The 15,413-nt window shown below is 29.6% G+C and overlaps 3 protein-coding genes across 4 annotated transcripts; 2 read left to right on the top strand and 1 right to left on the bottom strand.

The window, feature by feature from the left end:
* The first annotated feature begins 7,958 nt into the window (after window positions 1-7,958).
* LOC113401113 (inositol polyphosphate 1-phosphatase) lies at window positions 7,959-9,962 on the top strand. Its single transcript, XM_026640843.2, has 4 exons — window positions 7,959-8,472; window positions 8,611-8,755; window positions 8,875-9,074; window positions 9,401-9,962. The coding sequence occupies exons 1-4, from the start codon at window positions 8,037-8,039 to the stop codon at window positions 9,628-9,630; spliced, it is 1,011 nt and encodes a 336-aa protein (XP_026496628.2). The 5' UTR covers window positions 7,959-8,036; the 3' UTR covers window positions 9,631-9,962.
* Window positions 9,963-10,012: 50 nt separating this feature from the next.
* Window positions 10,013-11,829, bottom strand: LOC113401115 (RNA-binding motif protein, X-linked 2). The gene is made up of 5 exons (XM_026640847.2): window positions 11,698-11,829; window positions 11,455-11,607; window positions 11,249-11,378; window positions 10,574-10,720; window positions 10,013-10,169 (listed from the first exon to the last, which is right to left on the bottom strand). The coding sequence occupies exons 1-5, from the start codon at window positions 11,709-11,711 to the stop codon at window positions 10,053-10,055; spliced, it is 561 nt and encodes a 186-aa protein (XP_026496632.1). The 5' UTR covers window positions 11,712-11,829; the 3' UTR covers window positions 10,013-10,052.
* Window positions 11,830-12,100: 271 nt separating this feature from the next.
* LOC113401117 (transcription initiation factor TFIID subunit 13) lies at window positions 12,101-15,317 on the top strand. Of its 2 annotated transcripts, XR_010309181.1 has the most exons (6): window positions 12,101-12,281; window positions 12,359-12,537; window positions 13,259-13,416; window positions 13,683-13,733; window positions 15,042-15,072; window positions 15,196-15,317. XR_010309181.1 is itself a non-coding variant. In XM_064215388.1 (5 exons), exons 1-4 carry the CDS (start codon window positions 12,252-12,254, stop codon window positions 15,044-15,046), a joined length of 372 nt encoding a protein of 123 aa, XP_064071458.1. In that variant the 5' UTR covers window positions 12,101-12,251; the 3' UTR covers window positions 15,047-15,072; window positions 15,196-15,317. The 2 variants fall into 2 exon arrangements, 1 of the variants encoding a protein (XP_064071458.1); XM_064215388.1 differs by lacking the exon at window positions 13,683-13,733.
* Window positions 15,318-15,413: the final 96 nt, after the last annotated feature.

Genomic DNA, 15,413 nt, shown 5'->3' on the forward strand with positions numbered 1-15,413 from the left:
CAAAGTATTACATCTTGTATTGGCTTTTAGAAAACTACTAAATGAAGTATGGTATTGGAGGAAAAATTTAACTAATATGACAACAAATGCGAAAGGCATGCATAGAAAATAAAGAAGAGTAACTCATTTATGTTGAACCAAATAGATTAAAAAAAAAACATATGAAACCTTACATGTTAAGGACTGGTAAATAAAGGCTTTTATTGTTATTAGTTTTTAATAATTACAACGTTGTTTCAAAATCGTGACTAATACAATTTAATGAAATTCTATTATTTAGCTTTACTCAAGAGAGAACACGCGACGATTGTGTCTTTATTGTAATAAAAGGGTTATTACAGAACAAACATTTTTACATTTATAAATATTAAAACCTGTTTTCAAATTTATTTCTAATATTATATTACTAAAATGTTATATCAATAATTATTAACAATGAAATAATATTAATTAAAAAATGTAGACTTGTTTAATGCAACGTATATATTTTTTTACTTTACATAAGTTATGGAGCAATTTTAAAACATAATAATAGAATTAGTATGCTTGAATTGTGCTGACGTTTTAACTCAATCAACGAACACTGCGAAAGGAACCTTGAGCTATATAACTTTCTTAAACTCTCAATATACTAATGTGACAAAACGGAACATTTCAACAATAGTTACTGCAAGCTATTATGTCCATTACATTTGTTAAGTATACGGAAAACTATTTCGCGTGATCTCGTATTTTTATTTTGCCACAGAATAAAATAATCAAGTACCTATTGCAGATTAGTTAAAGTAAAAGACGAACATTTTATTTTAGTATGCACTGTCGTGCCTTACCATCAATTTTTATGTAAACGGAATCAATAAAACATCGCTTTCGTTCTATTCGCACGATATTTCAGGTTTTGACTAAAGGTGATAAGCCATTTGCATTTTGATCACACGTTGTCAATACCTACCTACGTCCGTATAATATTAAGATTAAACTTATGACTTAATTGTTAAAAACGTTAACTAAAAACTAAAACGTTTAATAATAATTTTTTGAGACACCATAAATTCAATAAATTTATATTTAATAATAATATATATCATTAAGAGGATTAATTAAAACTACATTTAATTTTATTAATAATTACTCAGTCCGTAAATGTCTCACTGTAGAGCAAAAAAAAAACGCCTTCCGTTTTTGTTTACTTGTTGTTTACTGCAATGAATTTTATTATAATTAAATTAAGCATGCGATACATTCGTTTGGATGAGTGCTTCTGATCTTGCAACCTTCGTTAAAACCTATCCACTGGGTCATCCTAGCAGTGTCTATTTAATGGATCAAATTATTTTATTTATATAAAATCATAATATATATTGATTCATTAATGTAATAGATAAAAATATAGGAATAAATCTAAAAATATAATATCGACTTAAATTTGTTTACTAGTCGCTTAATCTATGCGTAAACTATAAATAAAAAAAAAATTATGCCTGCGAATTGAAAGCTTTATTATTGACCTTAAGTTCTGAATAAACGTCCATGAACTTAAGCGTCTTTGTTGTTTCCGATAAAAAAGAAAATCAGAATATTTATTTTTAATTATGTACCTATATATTTTAAAAATATATTAAAAGCAAGCAATTAAAATAAAAAAGAAATTGTTTAAACCTACAACCATAAAATGATAAAAAACAACTAACAAATTTAAATTTTAAACTTCATTTTCAGAATAACATATGAATATTTTGAGATAAATATATAAAAAAGGTACTTACGTTCAATATTTCCAACGTAGGTCACGTTTTTACTTATACTGAAATTACTAAGAAGTTTAAAGAGAACAATCTTGAAGAGAGCTCTAAGTAACGGGTTATAAACGGTACCGAAATGTGATTTTGAAAATTTACGAGGTACACGATACTGCGGGGAAGGAATTCTAATCAATAGGCTTATACTAGAAAAAATCTTAAAGAAACAATTGAAGATGCCATAGTCTTGACCATAGTGATAACACTATGACTACGATCTAGTGAAAAACGAATGTTGCCGAAAGACTGTGATACTCTACACTTACAATCAGCTAGAGTCAGCGTTGTTACTAAGCAATGCAACAATATTTTTAATAAAATAAATAAATATATGTATATTGGGTAAGATAATATATTTATATATTATATACATAATATGGCGGACGGGCAAATGGGCCACCTGATGGAATTAATCACCACTGCCCTTAGACATTAGGGCTGTAAGAAATATTAACCATTCCTTACAGTGCCAATGCGTCACCATCCTTGAGAGCTCACTCATCCTTTAAACCGGGACACAACAATACTAAGTATTGCTGCTTGGCGGTAGAATATATGATGAGTAGGTGGTACCTATCTAGACGGTCTTGCACAAACCCTACCACCAAGTACATATTTTGTCTAACAATTGACCAATATATTATGACTAATTAAAAATATATGAAAACTTACATGTTTATACAATTGCTTTGCTCATCAAAACGTAAATATAGCAAGGCCCTTACTGTTTACCGAGCCACCTGCTTAAATACTAATATTTATCATAAAACATATATATCATTTATATATGTTTTATGACTTTTGATATCATCAATCTTAAAAAGCCACATCATAAAAAGCCATAAAACAAATAGATAAACGTTAGTATTTAAGCAGATATCTCGTTAAACAGTAAATGTATTGCTATAGTGATTGCTATAGTGATAGTCTTCATTGCTATAGTGATAACACTGTGACTGTTGAGAGCTCACTCACCCTTTAAGCCGGGACACAACAATACTAAGTATTGCTGCTTGGTGGTGGAATATATGATGAGTAGGTAGTACCTACTCAGATGGGATTGGACAAACCTACCACAAAGTAGATAAAATATATTATGACTAATTAAAAAAATATTAAAACTTACATGTTTATTTAATTGATTTTCTTATTAAAACGTAATTAACAATGCCTTCACTGTTTACCGAGACATCTGCTTAAATACTTACATTTATCTATTTGTTTTACGGCTCTGTACGTAAAGCAATATCAAAAGCAATATTAAACATGTGTTAGGGGTGATCCCGAACTATGGAAATTGGTCTTGTATATTATATTTATCTTAATGATCAATTATAATTTTACAAATTTAGTAGCTTGCAATATTGCATCGGTGTGGTGTGTTGAAAATATAATTACATTAATTAAAAACGAGAATATAAACCGCTATACTGTTATCATTCGTGTTAGAGGTAGAGTTACAGTATTAGTAGTAACATAATATAACCCAAAGTGTAATTATAATTTTTGGATTGATCAAACGAAACTTTCTTCATCTGCAAGTGCTATCTTGAGTCGGAGGTTGAATTATGGCAATTTGAATTATTTTACTGTCACTCCGAGTAAAGAAGTAAGAACATAAGTTTACCAAACTTATGTTCTTAATCATGCCTTGCACGATGAACTGGTGTTACAGTTTTAAAACATGTCTGTAGAAAATTTTTCCATGATCATCTAATCCATATATCGTATATTATTTATAGGTAATCTCAGCTTCCGCCTGTTCTCCCAAATTTCGAATACGAATACTATATTTTATTTATGGCCGACGTTAATAACCAGGTTTCTACTCCATAAAATAATAGAAATGATAACACGCGGCATCGTGGTATTAGGCGACATATAATGATAAGTCCATGTTAATTTGTTATTTTTATCTGACTGAAAAAATAAATTAAGAATGTAGATTAAATGGAATAAATTATTGTAGTAAAATTCGTCATACTTCGCTATGGTCTCACAAATACATTATGTAAATGTATATATTAAAGTAATATTTTTTTCCATATTTTTACGGTACAAATACAAAATTAAAAGACCAACCGTTCACAGAAATTTAAAAATATGAAAAATAAATCAGCATACGAAATAAATAAACGAATACATAGCAATCTTGCAACTGTTTTAAATTAAAGTCGTTATTTATTTATTACTTGAATAAACCTATTTTAAAAATATAACCTAAGACTCAATAGTCCACTAATAGAACACAACATCGAGACTACACTCCACAACAACCCCTCAATCAGTCTCAAATATTTGTTATTAGCGGGATCGAACACGTAATCTTTAATGCATAATCATTACGAGTTCGAGCCCTATTTTAGTGACAACTGATTTATAACAACACTAGCAGACCCGATCAGGCGTTTCTGTGGCTATAACGATACGTTCAATAATATTGCTATGATAATGTTTTACCAAAAACCTACTCTGAAAAACACTAAACATAACGGTACAAATTTCACATCAAAATATACAGCGGTTTTTACATGATGGGCGTTCAAAAAAAACCAGCAAACATTTTTAGATAATAAGGCAAAAGAAAGTAAAGACAACATGCTGATTGTCTGTGGTCTTCCACAATATCGTTATTAGCACAATTCAGGTATACCATAAGTTCTTGGATATTTTTGAATCATTTAATTTTTTTTTTTTTTTTAAATGATCCTTGCCCATTTATTAACACCCTTATAAACCCTACCCTCGACAAACCCTATTAAAGAAAATATCACCTATCAGATCATTAGTAATAAAAGACACTTTTTAAATTGGCAGAGCTATCAACTATGCGATCTAAATTATTATATCCCTAGAGCCTATAATTTCATTGTCTCACTCGACCTTTATACCGTTTGTTTAGCGGTAGAATAATTGATGAAAGGTTGGTGCCTGCACTAAAGATAGTAAAGTCACTGAACTTACCGACTTCTACTAAAAATTTGAAATTTGTGAGCAAAGCGTAATAATTTATATTATTTGAAAACTATTTTTTGATAAGGATTATTTTTGAAAACGAAAGGTTTTGCTTGAAAGGTTTACCTCATACCAAAATCATCAATCGACCTATAAGTTATATAAATATGTTACTCTTATATTATGTCTGCATGTTTTGTTGAAACTAAACTATTTCCCCTTCGATCCTTAATAGCTTCAGTAGTTTTAATGTTAATCAGGAAAAAAAAACCACACAAACAAAACTTGCCCTTTAAAATTTTAGTATAACAAGTTTTCTGGCTATATTGAGTAAGTTCCAACATTTTAAATGTATTGTTCCAATTATTTTTTTTATTGATAATTTTTTTTTTTTTTGTATAACTTTATTATAATGGTATATTTCTCTCTTAGGCTCTTATATCTTATTTTAAACATATCCGTATTATCGTATATTATATTCTTATCTAAATACAACGGAACAAAAGAAGGCTATATTTACAACTCTCCATGGCGTGCTTAAGGTTTTTGACAAGGGGTATACCTACAGAAATCCTAAAGAAATACATACAAATTACATGGAAACGACATTATAGTCATCATAGGGTATGCAATACTTTTGGTTACAACCTATCTTACATTTATTACTACTGCAAATCCGAAATTACAGATTTTCATTAAGTTGTCTATTTTTTGGTATTGAAACTTTTAAACCTATTCAATATACACGTAAAAGAGAATAGACCAAAAACATTTATAAGACCTTGAGATGGGCCCTTTTATATACAATTTTAAACTTAATTATAAAAGTTAGGATTCAATATTGACAGTGTCACATTTAAGGGACAGTATTCTGGGATGCAACCCCGGGTCCTACAAAAAAGGGCACACAGAAAAACAGGCACTGTTCGCAAATATTCATAGAACCTATAAGGACCTACAGGACTAACTTCCTAATTTCAGCGTATTATTGTAAAAAAATCTATTGACAAGTACATTTCTCTAAATCGACATAATATACTCCATTAAATGTGATTCTTTGTCAGGTTTGGGATAATTTTTTTTTAGAAATTTCTAGTCAGCCTTTTAGATTATATGAATATTTACAAACAGCTGTTCTTTATGTTTAAAATATAAATAAAATGTGCACAGTCTTGGTTTATTTCAGACGAAGACACAGAAGTTTAGTTTAAACGTCATTATATAAATAATTAAGGTAGAGCTCTGAGGTTTTTATTTGTCGTGTCAATGATGTGACGTAAACACTTACTAAACTCTATTGATTGCGTCGGCATAGAGTGCTTGCTCATGATTTTTAACAAAAAGTCTTTTATTATCATACCTCTCACAAAGCATGAATAAAAATCTAAATTGGCAATAACTAACAAAGCAAAAGGTATTTAAGGAAGCGCGATCACAATGTAACTTGTTTATTTTATCAATACTTTCGTTCTTATGTATAAAAGAAATAAACGTGTCCCTATATTCCAAACAATCATAATAACGTCCAGAGAATTTTGGTAAATCAGTCTTAGGTAGTCAAAAAAGAACCCACCTCAGAAGTGACACAGCCTTTAAAAATTGACGAGAACTGCTGATTAGCTGGCGCCCATATGCCACCAAGCTATAATATTGCGTCTCGAATTCTTCTCATTCCGTATATTGTTCGCAGGGGTCATCCGCCAACGCCTACAATAATATGCTGCCGATATTCGATTTCAATGACTAGCAACTCACTTAACTTCTCACAAGACTTGGAAAGATTGAAGTAAAATGCATGAGTAAGCTTAGCTTTAATTGATGCCCGTTTTTTATTTAAGCTTTTAATGTCAGACATTTAAGTAAGTGAGATAGTAAGCAAAAAACAAAAAATAATAATAATGTTGCGTACTAGCAATATGTAGCAACGAAGGACCCTGCCAAGCTAAGCTTAGCAATAAGATGTGCAATGAAAATATTACTATAAATTAAGAGGTGCAAAAAAATGCTTATTAATGCTAGATTAGCAGATAGCAATGTTATTAAAAATTATTTCTCAAAAAGCCAAGTAATTAGTTTATACCAAACGGAAAATAACTAATACACTATAATAATAAACACAATAATGGATGAATGGATAGATGATAGATAAAAAAAATGTTAATGAATTTAAAGGTATGTAATATATGAATAAAATATGAATGAATATGATTGTGTATGGTAATAAAAAGTGATGTAATAAGTAAAATGAAGAAATCAAACAATCTCAGCGGTTGTTTGTGCAATCCACCAAATGATGTGACGTGTAAAATGTCTAAAGCACGTCCCAAAGTCTTCAGTGTATGCAGACAAAACCAACGACATAAAACTGCTTTCCATGATATCCAAAAAATCCTGTCTTCTTACTGCTCCCGGTGCAATGAAACCCGCGATGACGGTTAAGATGTATCCGTGCAGATTTCCACGAATAGGGACAACACGGTAAAACAGGATCCTGGCGAATGCGACTTGAATTCGATGTAAAATTCTTTGATTTTGACCGTTACCGTTTCAAGTTCAAATTCTTTGTAACGGACCGCAGCATTTTAACTTTTGAGGCTGTGATGGGCCATATGCTGGGTTCGATAGCTTGTGGTGTTAAAAAGAAAAGTGGACTGTATTTTAAATGTGTATAATCGAACTTAATGTACGAACAAAGAAATTGTCGCTACCGGGATATAAGTCAAAATAAGATGCGCGTGCGTTTTCGATTGTCGTTACAGCTGACCGACTGACTAGTTAGTAACTACTGCCTACTGAGTACTGACGACGGCCGCCTCGACCGGACGATGACCGCCATGTCCTCCGCTCCTTGTATGTCTCTCGCCTCCTTCAACGTTGACTTGACGACTCAACAATTTTATAACTAGGTATTTAGTAGTTATTGGCGAACATTAACTCTTACGTGTACGACAATTTATTAGACAGTGACTGTTTACACTTAAACTAGTCAAGTATAGAGTATAATTTCATCATCGGGATACAGTGGCAATGATACACGTTCGCTTCTTAAGAATTCAGTGGAAAGGCAATTTGCTGACTGCACTGCCTAATAATATAGTGTATTCCTTCTTAGTCACTTCGCTAAATATTTGACCAATGTACACTGGCTTTACTGTTTGACAATTATTGAATATTGACAGATGACTTTAGTTAAATGACAACAGTAGAAAAGAGGAAGATTTATTAAATATATTGTAATTTCAACGTTAAATAATTTAATACATTTGTTTTGATTTAATAAAAATGACCCATATTTTAAAAGTATTAATAAGTGCTTCTGAAAAAGCAGCACGCGTTGCCAAATCGTGTTGTGAAAACTCTGAGACTCTACTTGTCGCTGAAAAATGTGAAACTGAAGCGAATACCCGTTTCGATAAAGATTTTAAGACAATCGCAGATGTTTTAGCTCAAGAATCGGCGAAAGCGCTAATAGTTTCACATTTTCCAGAGCTTGCATCTCACGTCAGAGGTGAAGAATGTTCTGAGATAGGCGGCATCACTATTGGATTGCAAGAGGATGTAGAAAGAACCAGTGAATTACTAAGCTGTTTAATACCACCGGTAACCGCAAAAAGAATGTCAGAAGCAGCACACTACGATATCGACCTTAACTTAGATCTCCCATCTTCTCTTCCAGACCTCGATCTTGATAATTTAGGAATATGGATCGATCCTATAGGTAAACAAATAATAATTTGAAAATTACCTATTACGACATTTTGAAATATTTATTATTGTAGTAATAAATAAGCCTATAAAACTTGTAAATTACCTTACATTTAAGATATATGTTATCTTGTCTTGTTTTGTTAAATAGATGCTACTGCAGAATTTATAGCTGGTGTAAGAAATGAAGCAAAAATGGGTCATGGTCTTCCATGTGTGACGGTTTTGATTGGAGCTTATTTGAAGTCAACTGGAGAACCAGTAATTGGAATAATAAATCAACCATTTTATGAAAAGTAGGTTGTGTTAATGTTTTGTCTATTACATTAGTACCTACTTATGAAGAAATTAAAATTCCCAATAATCTTATTGATGGTATAATTGATTAATTATAACATTAAATTTACTGTTTAAGTGGGAAAGGCCGGATTATCTGGGGTTTTAATTATGAGAATGTAAGAGAGTGGTCTAAACATGAACATAATGCTTCTGATGAGAAAGTCATTTTAATGAGTGGAGCCGAAAAGTCAGATGTTATAGAGAAGTTTAAGGCTTCAGGATGGCTTGTAAAGTCGGTTCCTGGAGCTGGTCATAAGCTGATGAAAGTAGCTTTAGGTATGTGATATTTAATTAATCCCAAATACAGACATTAATTTTATTATACAAAATTAATATAATAAAACCCCATAACCATAATAAAAGTAGTTCATAATGATTATTGCTACAAGACAAACAAGGAACAAGACAGCTACAATAACAATATGCCAAAGACAATGAAAATTACCTTTATATATAAAAATGTATGCTTGACTGTTACTTACTGTGACTTGACTATACTTTACTGTTTATTTGTACACATACTTCTGATTTTGGCATTTTCATGTAATTTTTTTAAGCATGCATCAACTAGTGGTGAATATTAACTATTAAAATATTTTCAGATGAAGTATCAGCATATATTGTGTCACAAGGAACAACATTCCGGTGGGATACTTGCGGCCCACATGCTATTATCTTAGCCAAAGGCGGTAATGTGCTATCTTACAAAGACTTTTTACCAATTACATACAATGATGATAAAGACCTGGATACCAAGGAATATTGTAATGAACATGGTATTATAGCTTACACAAATGAATCTATTTTAAATGAGCTAAAAAATATTATTTAAAATAGTTCAATATAACATTACTTATTTTTGAATTTTTTGTGTCTACTAGTATAACCAAAACTGTGATTGTTGAGGAATCTCTAACAATTATTAATATAATCTTTAAATCTAAATTACCTTACAAATAATACCTTGTTTTATCAGAAAGTATGTTACAATCATAATTATGTATTTATTATAACATTTGATAAGATTAATGTATTTTTAATATTGCTTCTCAATAGGAGCTAAGTTATTTTATTATCTTTCATGTACCTGAATCTTTGATCTCATTAAAATACTAATTGCTTTATATTAATATGTTTGTGTATTATAATAAAAAATATTTTATCGTTCTTGTTTCCTTATAAACTGCCAAGGTTATAAAAAATATAAAAACAAATAATATTAAATAATATTATTTTATTATATGAAAAGTTGTCTTATTCACTTGAGCTAGAATCAGACTCTGATTTATTTTTCTTCTTTTTCTTTTTTTTACTTTTCTTTTCTTTATGCTTTCTCTTTTTTTCTTTATGTTCTTTCTTTTCTGTCTTCTCCTAGAATGATAAAAAAAATTAATACATCTATGTTAATCTGTACATTTTCAAAACTGATTTTAACCATTATGATTTGCAGATTATTAACAAATGTTAATAGAAAATAAATTCTTAAAACCTGTTTCAAAAACAATTATTTTAGTTCATTATGTTATAAAACAAAAATAGTCACCTAATATAATTAGTGCAATTTATTTAGCCATTACATTGAAACATACTTTTAATGTAAAATATGATTTTGCACAGGCCTGCTAAAATATAATTGGTTGCTATCTATGATTATCAATCAATAATAATAAAGAATACTATTTTTGCATTTCAAAACAGCAAATCTAATGTGGAAACTTAATAGTCTCATGCACCAAATTATAAAAATATATAACTTAATTATATATTTGACTTACTGCTTTAATAGGTATTTCTGGTTTGGGAATAACAGGTGCACATCCTTCTATTCTAATTGATGCAGTTATTTCATCTATCTTGCTCATGTCCGCATTTGGGGCTTTATACTGTTCACAGTGGTCCACACGAATTGTTCTACCTAAGATCTATAAAAGATAATAAAAAAGCTTGTAAATATGACTGTTCTTGGTCTAACAGCTCATATATATGGGAGCAGCCCCTAAAGTAATAGGTCCAAGCCCCAGGTTGGACCTGGTACTAGACTAAAAAAAAGGGTATTTCTGTTAGATAATAGCAAAAATTTGATAGTAGGCAGCATACATTCCTTGCTTTAGAAAGTTGTTGGCCCTCTCTCTGGTGGTGTTGGATATCCACCCCATCATATTATGAGAATGCACTTAAACACTATTATATTTCCTTTACTAAGTCAGGTCAGAAAGACAACATTATCATATTAAAAAAACTATAAAATAATTGTACATTGTTTAAGAATTCATATATCATTACACACTAAACATAAACAAATTTAAAAAAGGGTTTATGCTAGAAGGAACTGCAACAAAGAATAAAATTAATTGTATCTAATGTTAAATGTATTGATAATTGCTGCACTGGATAAACGTAAACAAACCTTTACATACTATATAACTACTAACACTGATATTAATGCTTACCTTGATACCATTTAAATTATCCACAGCAAGAATTGTAGACCTTTGATCTTCATAGCAAATAAATGAAAATCCTCTCGATTTGCCAGTAGCTTTATCTCTAACCAAGTTTATGTTAACCACTTCCCCATACCTGCCAATTATAAACAAGAAAACAGTTACGACATTCATTCACCCATTTTCTCATATATGGAAATTTTAAAACTTACTGTGAAAATACACAAATGATATCTCCTTCCGTTAAATCATACGGTAGGCCTCCGACAAATATCCACGCACTGTCTTTGTACTGGTCATGCCAAGAACTTTTCGAATTTCCCGAAAGCTCTCTTTCACTTAATTTTAAAACATTCTTTACATTTCTGAAAAAATATATAATATAGGTAATAGAAAAGGATTGGTTCTTATTTTTATTAATAATAATAATTTCTCATCGAAATACAAAAACTTACGTCATAGGATTCATTGTAAAATATATTGTATGGTCTTTTTCAATATTAAGTTTAGTTATTTAACTTCACATTGTTTGATAACATAACCTCATCATACATAAATGTATAAAATGTAATGTTTTTGAAATTTTGACATATAACGTAGTGACTTTACTCTTTGATTAGACGCAGACGCAGAGTATATAATGCTAGCGATTAATTAACCTCAAACCAGCTCTAACTGCTACATACTCTTGCTTACTAGTTACTACGATATTCCTTTTACCTCTACACTCGAAAAAAATGATTTAAAAACATTCAAAAATCCATTAGGCTGAATGACTAATGGCTTTACTCTATCCTGAATAGGATAAATGTCTCAATCTATGACTATTGACTTGTCAGTTGTCACTTGTACTCTAATTGCTGTCAAAATCTAATGTCATGTTGATGATATTGAAAATATGAGAAACAGGAATTTACAATTAGCTTTATTAATTTTTGAATTTTGTAAAATAATTTAGTACACAAAAAATAGATTCCTGATTATATTTTGAAAATTTATTTCCTTCAATATGAGTGCAGAAACACCTGAGTTTGACCAAGTATGAATGCAATAAAAATAAGTCTCGATAGAAACTTTTTTATAATGCAATTATATGATAATTTGTAAACATTGTAGTTTGATGATGAAGATGGAGATCAACAGTTGGGAGCTACAGCTTCAGGTAGGAAGAGATTGTTCAGTAAAGAACTTCGTTGTATGATGTATGGTTTTGGTGATGACCAAAATCCGTATACTGAAAGCGTTGATTTCTTAGAGGACCTTGTAATAGAGTTTATAACTGAAACTACGCATAGGTGAGTAACTTATATTTATATATTTTTTAAACATATATTTATCATTACCATATTCTGGTTTAGTGCAAGTACAATTGTTAAGTAAATATTTAGTATCGCGCCACCAATTACTTCCCATTCACTCTCAATCGGCTGATATAGATACGTAATGATTTTTATATACTAAAACTATAATCTTATTATTAGACCATATGGCCTTTTTTAGCCTTGGCAAACAGGCACAGAGTACTTGTGGTCTGTTACAACAGGTAGATGCTGTACTTATCAGCGTTAACAAAGCTGGTTTTATTATATTTATACACTCAAAAAAATCATTCAACTTGACATGACTGGTTACAATGTTTCAGTCATATTGAAGTCATATAAAAATATCTCTCATTGTGGTAGTGCAATACTAAATAATTACTATTGTGTCTAATAGCAAGAAAAAGGACTAGACTAGACTTTTTTGTTCAGTCGTCTATCTACCATCACCAACCACCCTCAGAAATGTTTTTTTGGTGGGTTTCTGTCACCAATTAAGTTCTTAAAATATGATAGAGATCTATAGCTACATAGCTGATGATATTGATCTTTACACTCAAAATAACAATGTATGTTATACCAAACCAAATTTAAACTTATAAATATGTGTATATGTATATTATATACAGAATTTTTTGATGAGAGAAGTAACAGATTTACTTCTAGAGATAGATTTATGTGATATTGTACTTTGTAGAGCTATGGAAGTTGGTAGGCCAGGCCGAGTTCAAGTTGAAGATATCATATTTTTAGTTCGCAAAGATCATAGAAAATATGCTAGAGTGAAGGATCTATTGACAATGAACGAAGAGCTGAAAAAAGCTAGAAAAGCTTTTGATGAAGTCAAGTATGTTGGTGAGTTGAAAATAATCCTTTTCATACTTTGTTTTAATTTTTTGAATTTATCACTTAATTTTGAGTATTTGCATTAAGCATGACCAATATACATTTTTAAACTTACTATTTTTTTTTTTGTAAAGAATTAATTATTCATTTTGTATAAATATATGTACTTTAATAGAAATTTATTTAAACTGAATATCAAAATTTATTTTTTAATGAAATCAACTAATTAAAAATCTAATTGAGAATGTTTTTTGATGTTTTTTTTTAACTTATAGAAGACCAACAATAAGTTTGGTGGTCAAACAACATCATGCTCTCAGACTGATGCAAGTAACAATATTACATATACACACATTGCTTTTGTGTTAATGCTATTTATTAAATCCATTAATAAAACTTGTTATGCTTTGTGTTTGGAGGTACCTACTAATATCAAGCTACTGACTAACCTTAATACCTATAATTTAATATACAATTTTTAATAACACATTAAAAACTAGTAGTTGTCTGTGGCTTCGCTCGCCCTTTTCAGGGATTTATTTATTTTCATTAGGACAACCAACAGTAGATACAATATTACATCACAAAAAATAAAAATTACATTACAAAATTATCTCGGTAAAAGTTAAGTAGGTTAAGTCTACTACTTACAGGTAGTCTCACCATGCACTATCATATTGCACGATATGTATTAAAAATATAAAATAAATATAAGCAATAATTAGAGATAAGAAGTTATAATAAATTTTCTTAACTATTATATAATTAATAAAACCAATAAAATATTCCATAAAATTAGATATGAGCGCAAATAAAATTCTTTATTTTTCGATCGAACTGGGGTCGACTGTCGTGACATGTCTAAATCTTTTACTTGATTACTGATGGTGTTGTATAACAATGATATGATGGTTTTTTTTCCCACTTGCGTTCTATATAATGTGGTATAAAATAAATGACTCATGTTACAGCTATCAGCTGTTAGGCATAAAAGTAATCTGTTTTCTTCCTTGAGTTTAAGCTACCTTAAATTTAATCAAATTTGGTTCTGTTTTTTGCCCGTGAAAGAGTCATTTTAAATTCAAGATTTTTTTATAGGGTTTTATTTAATATTAGATTGGCTTGGTTGTATTACTTGCTAAATGATAATTTTAGTTTACATATTGTATCATTTTATGTACAAATAGTCATAGTATTCATTTGGATACTAACATCTATTCTGTTGTAGGATTTACTTATAATAGACTTCACGCAGTAGTTTACAAATCGTTTTATACAACACTTGTAAACTCAATTTTTGTTGTTTCCAATACTATGAACTATAAGTACAATACTAACATTATCTGTTAAGAGTAATAACGTTTTGTATATAATCAAGTTTTATGCACCCAAGTTTGCATGAATGTTTTCTATATAAATCTTATTTTAATAGCCTTCAGAATTGATTTATTTAAAACAGAAAGTCTTTCTAAAATGAATACTATTATATTTAATTTCATGGGAATTTCGGAGTTATTTCAATGGGAATTAATGATAAAATATACTTACACATTGTTTTCGGGTTTAGCTTTGGTTCTTGTTCTATTTAATATTATTGTTTTTCTACACTTGTAATTATTTGTTTTCTATTTCAGAATGAAAATTTGGATACTAAAGGTCTATGAGGTGAGTTAATAACACTAAAATAAATAAATTATAATAATTTTATTTGTATGAAATGTAATATTGTATTATTTTTAAATCTATATTTGAATGTACTATTAAAACTAAAATTACCTTCTTTTTCAGATAATTTTTATGAAGGTTCAAGATTTTTGGTTGACAATGTAATACAAATACTACAGGCTTAGTAAAGACACTTCTTCAAATATGTATTTTGTTTAAGTATAGTAATAAACTTTTCTTTACAAGACATGCAAATTTTTATTATAATGGATAGAAATAAAAATGTTTGTGTATTAGTAGTTTCAGGCAACCATTTCATCCCTTTTAATCCCCCATTTCAC

This window comes from Vanessa tameamea, chromosome 7 (genome assembly GCF_037043105.1).
Source record: "Vanessa tameamea isolate UH-Manoa-2023 chromosome 7, ilVanTame1 primary haplotype, whole genome shotgun sequence".
In the NCBI taxonomy this organism is placed as follows: Eukaryota; Metazoa; Arthropoda; class Insecta; order Lepidoptera; family Nymphalidae; genus Vanessa; species Vanessa tameamea.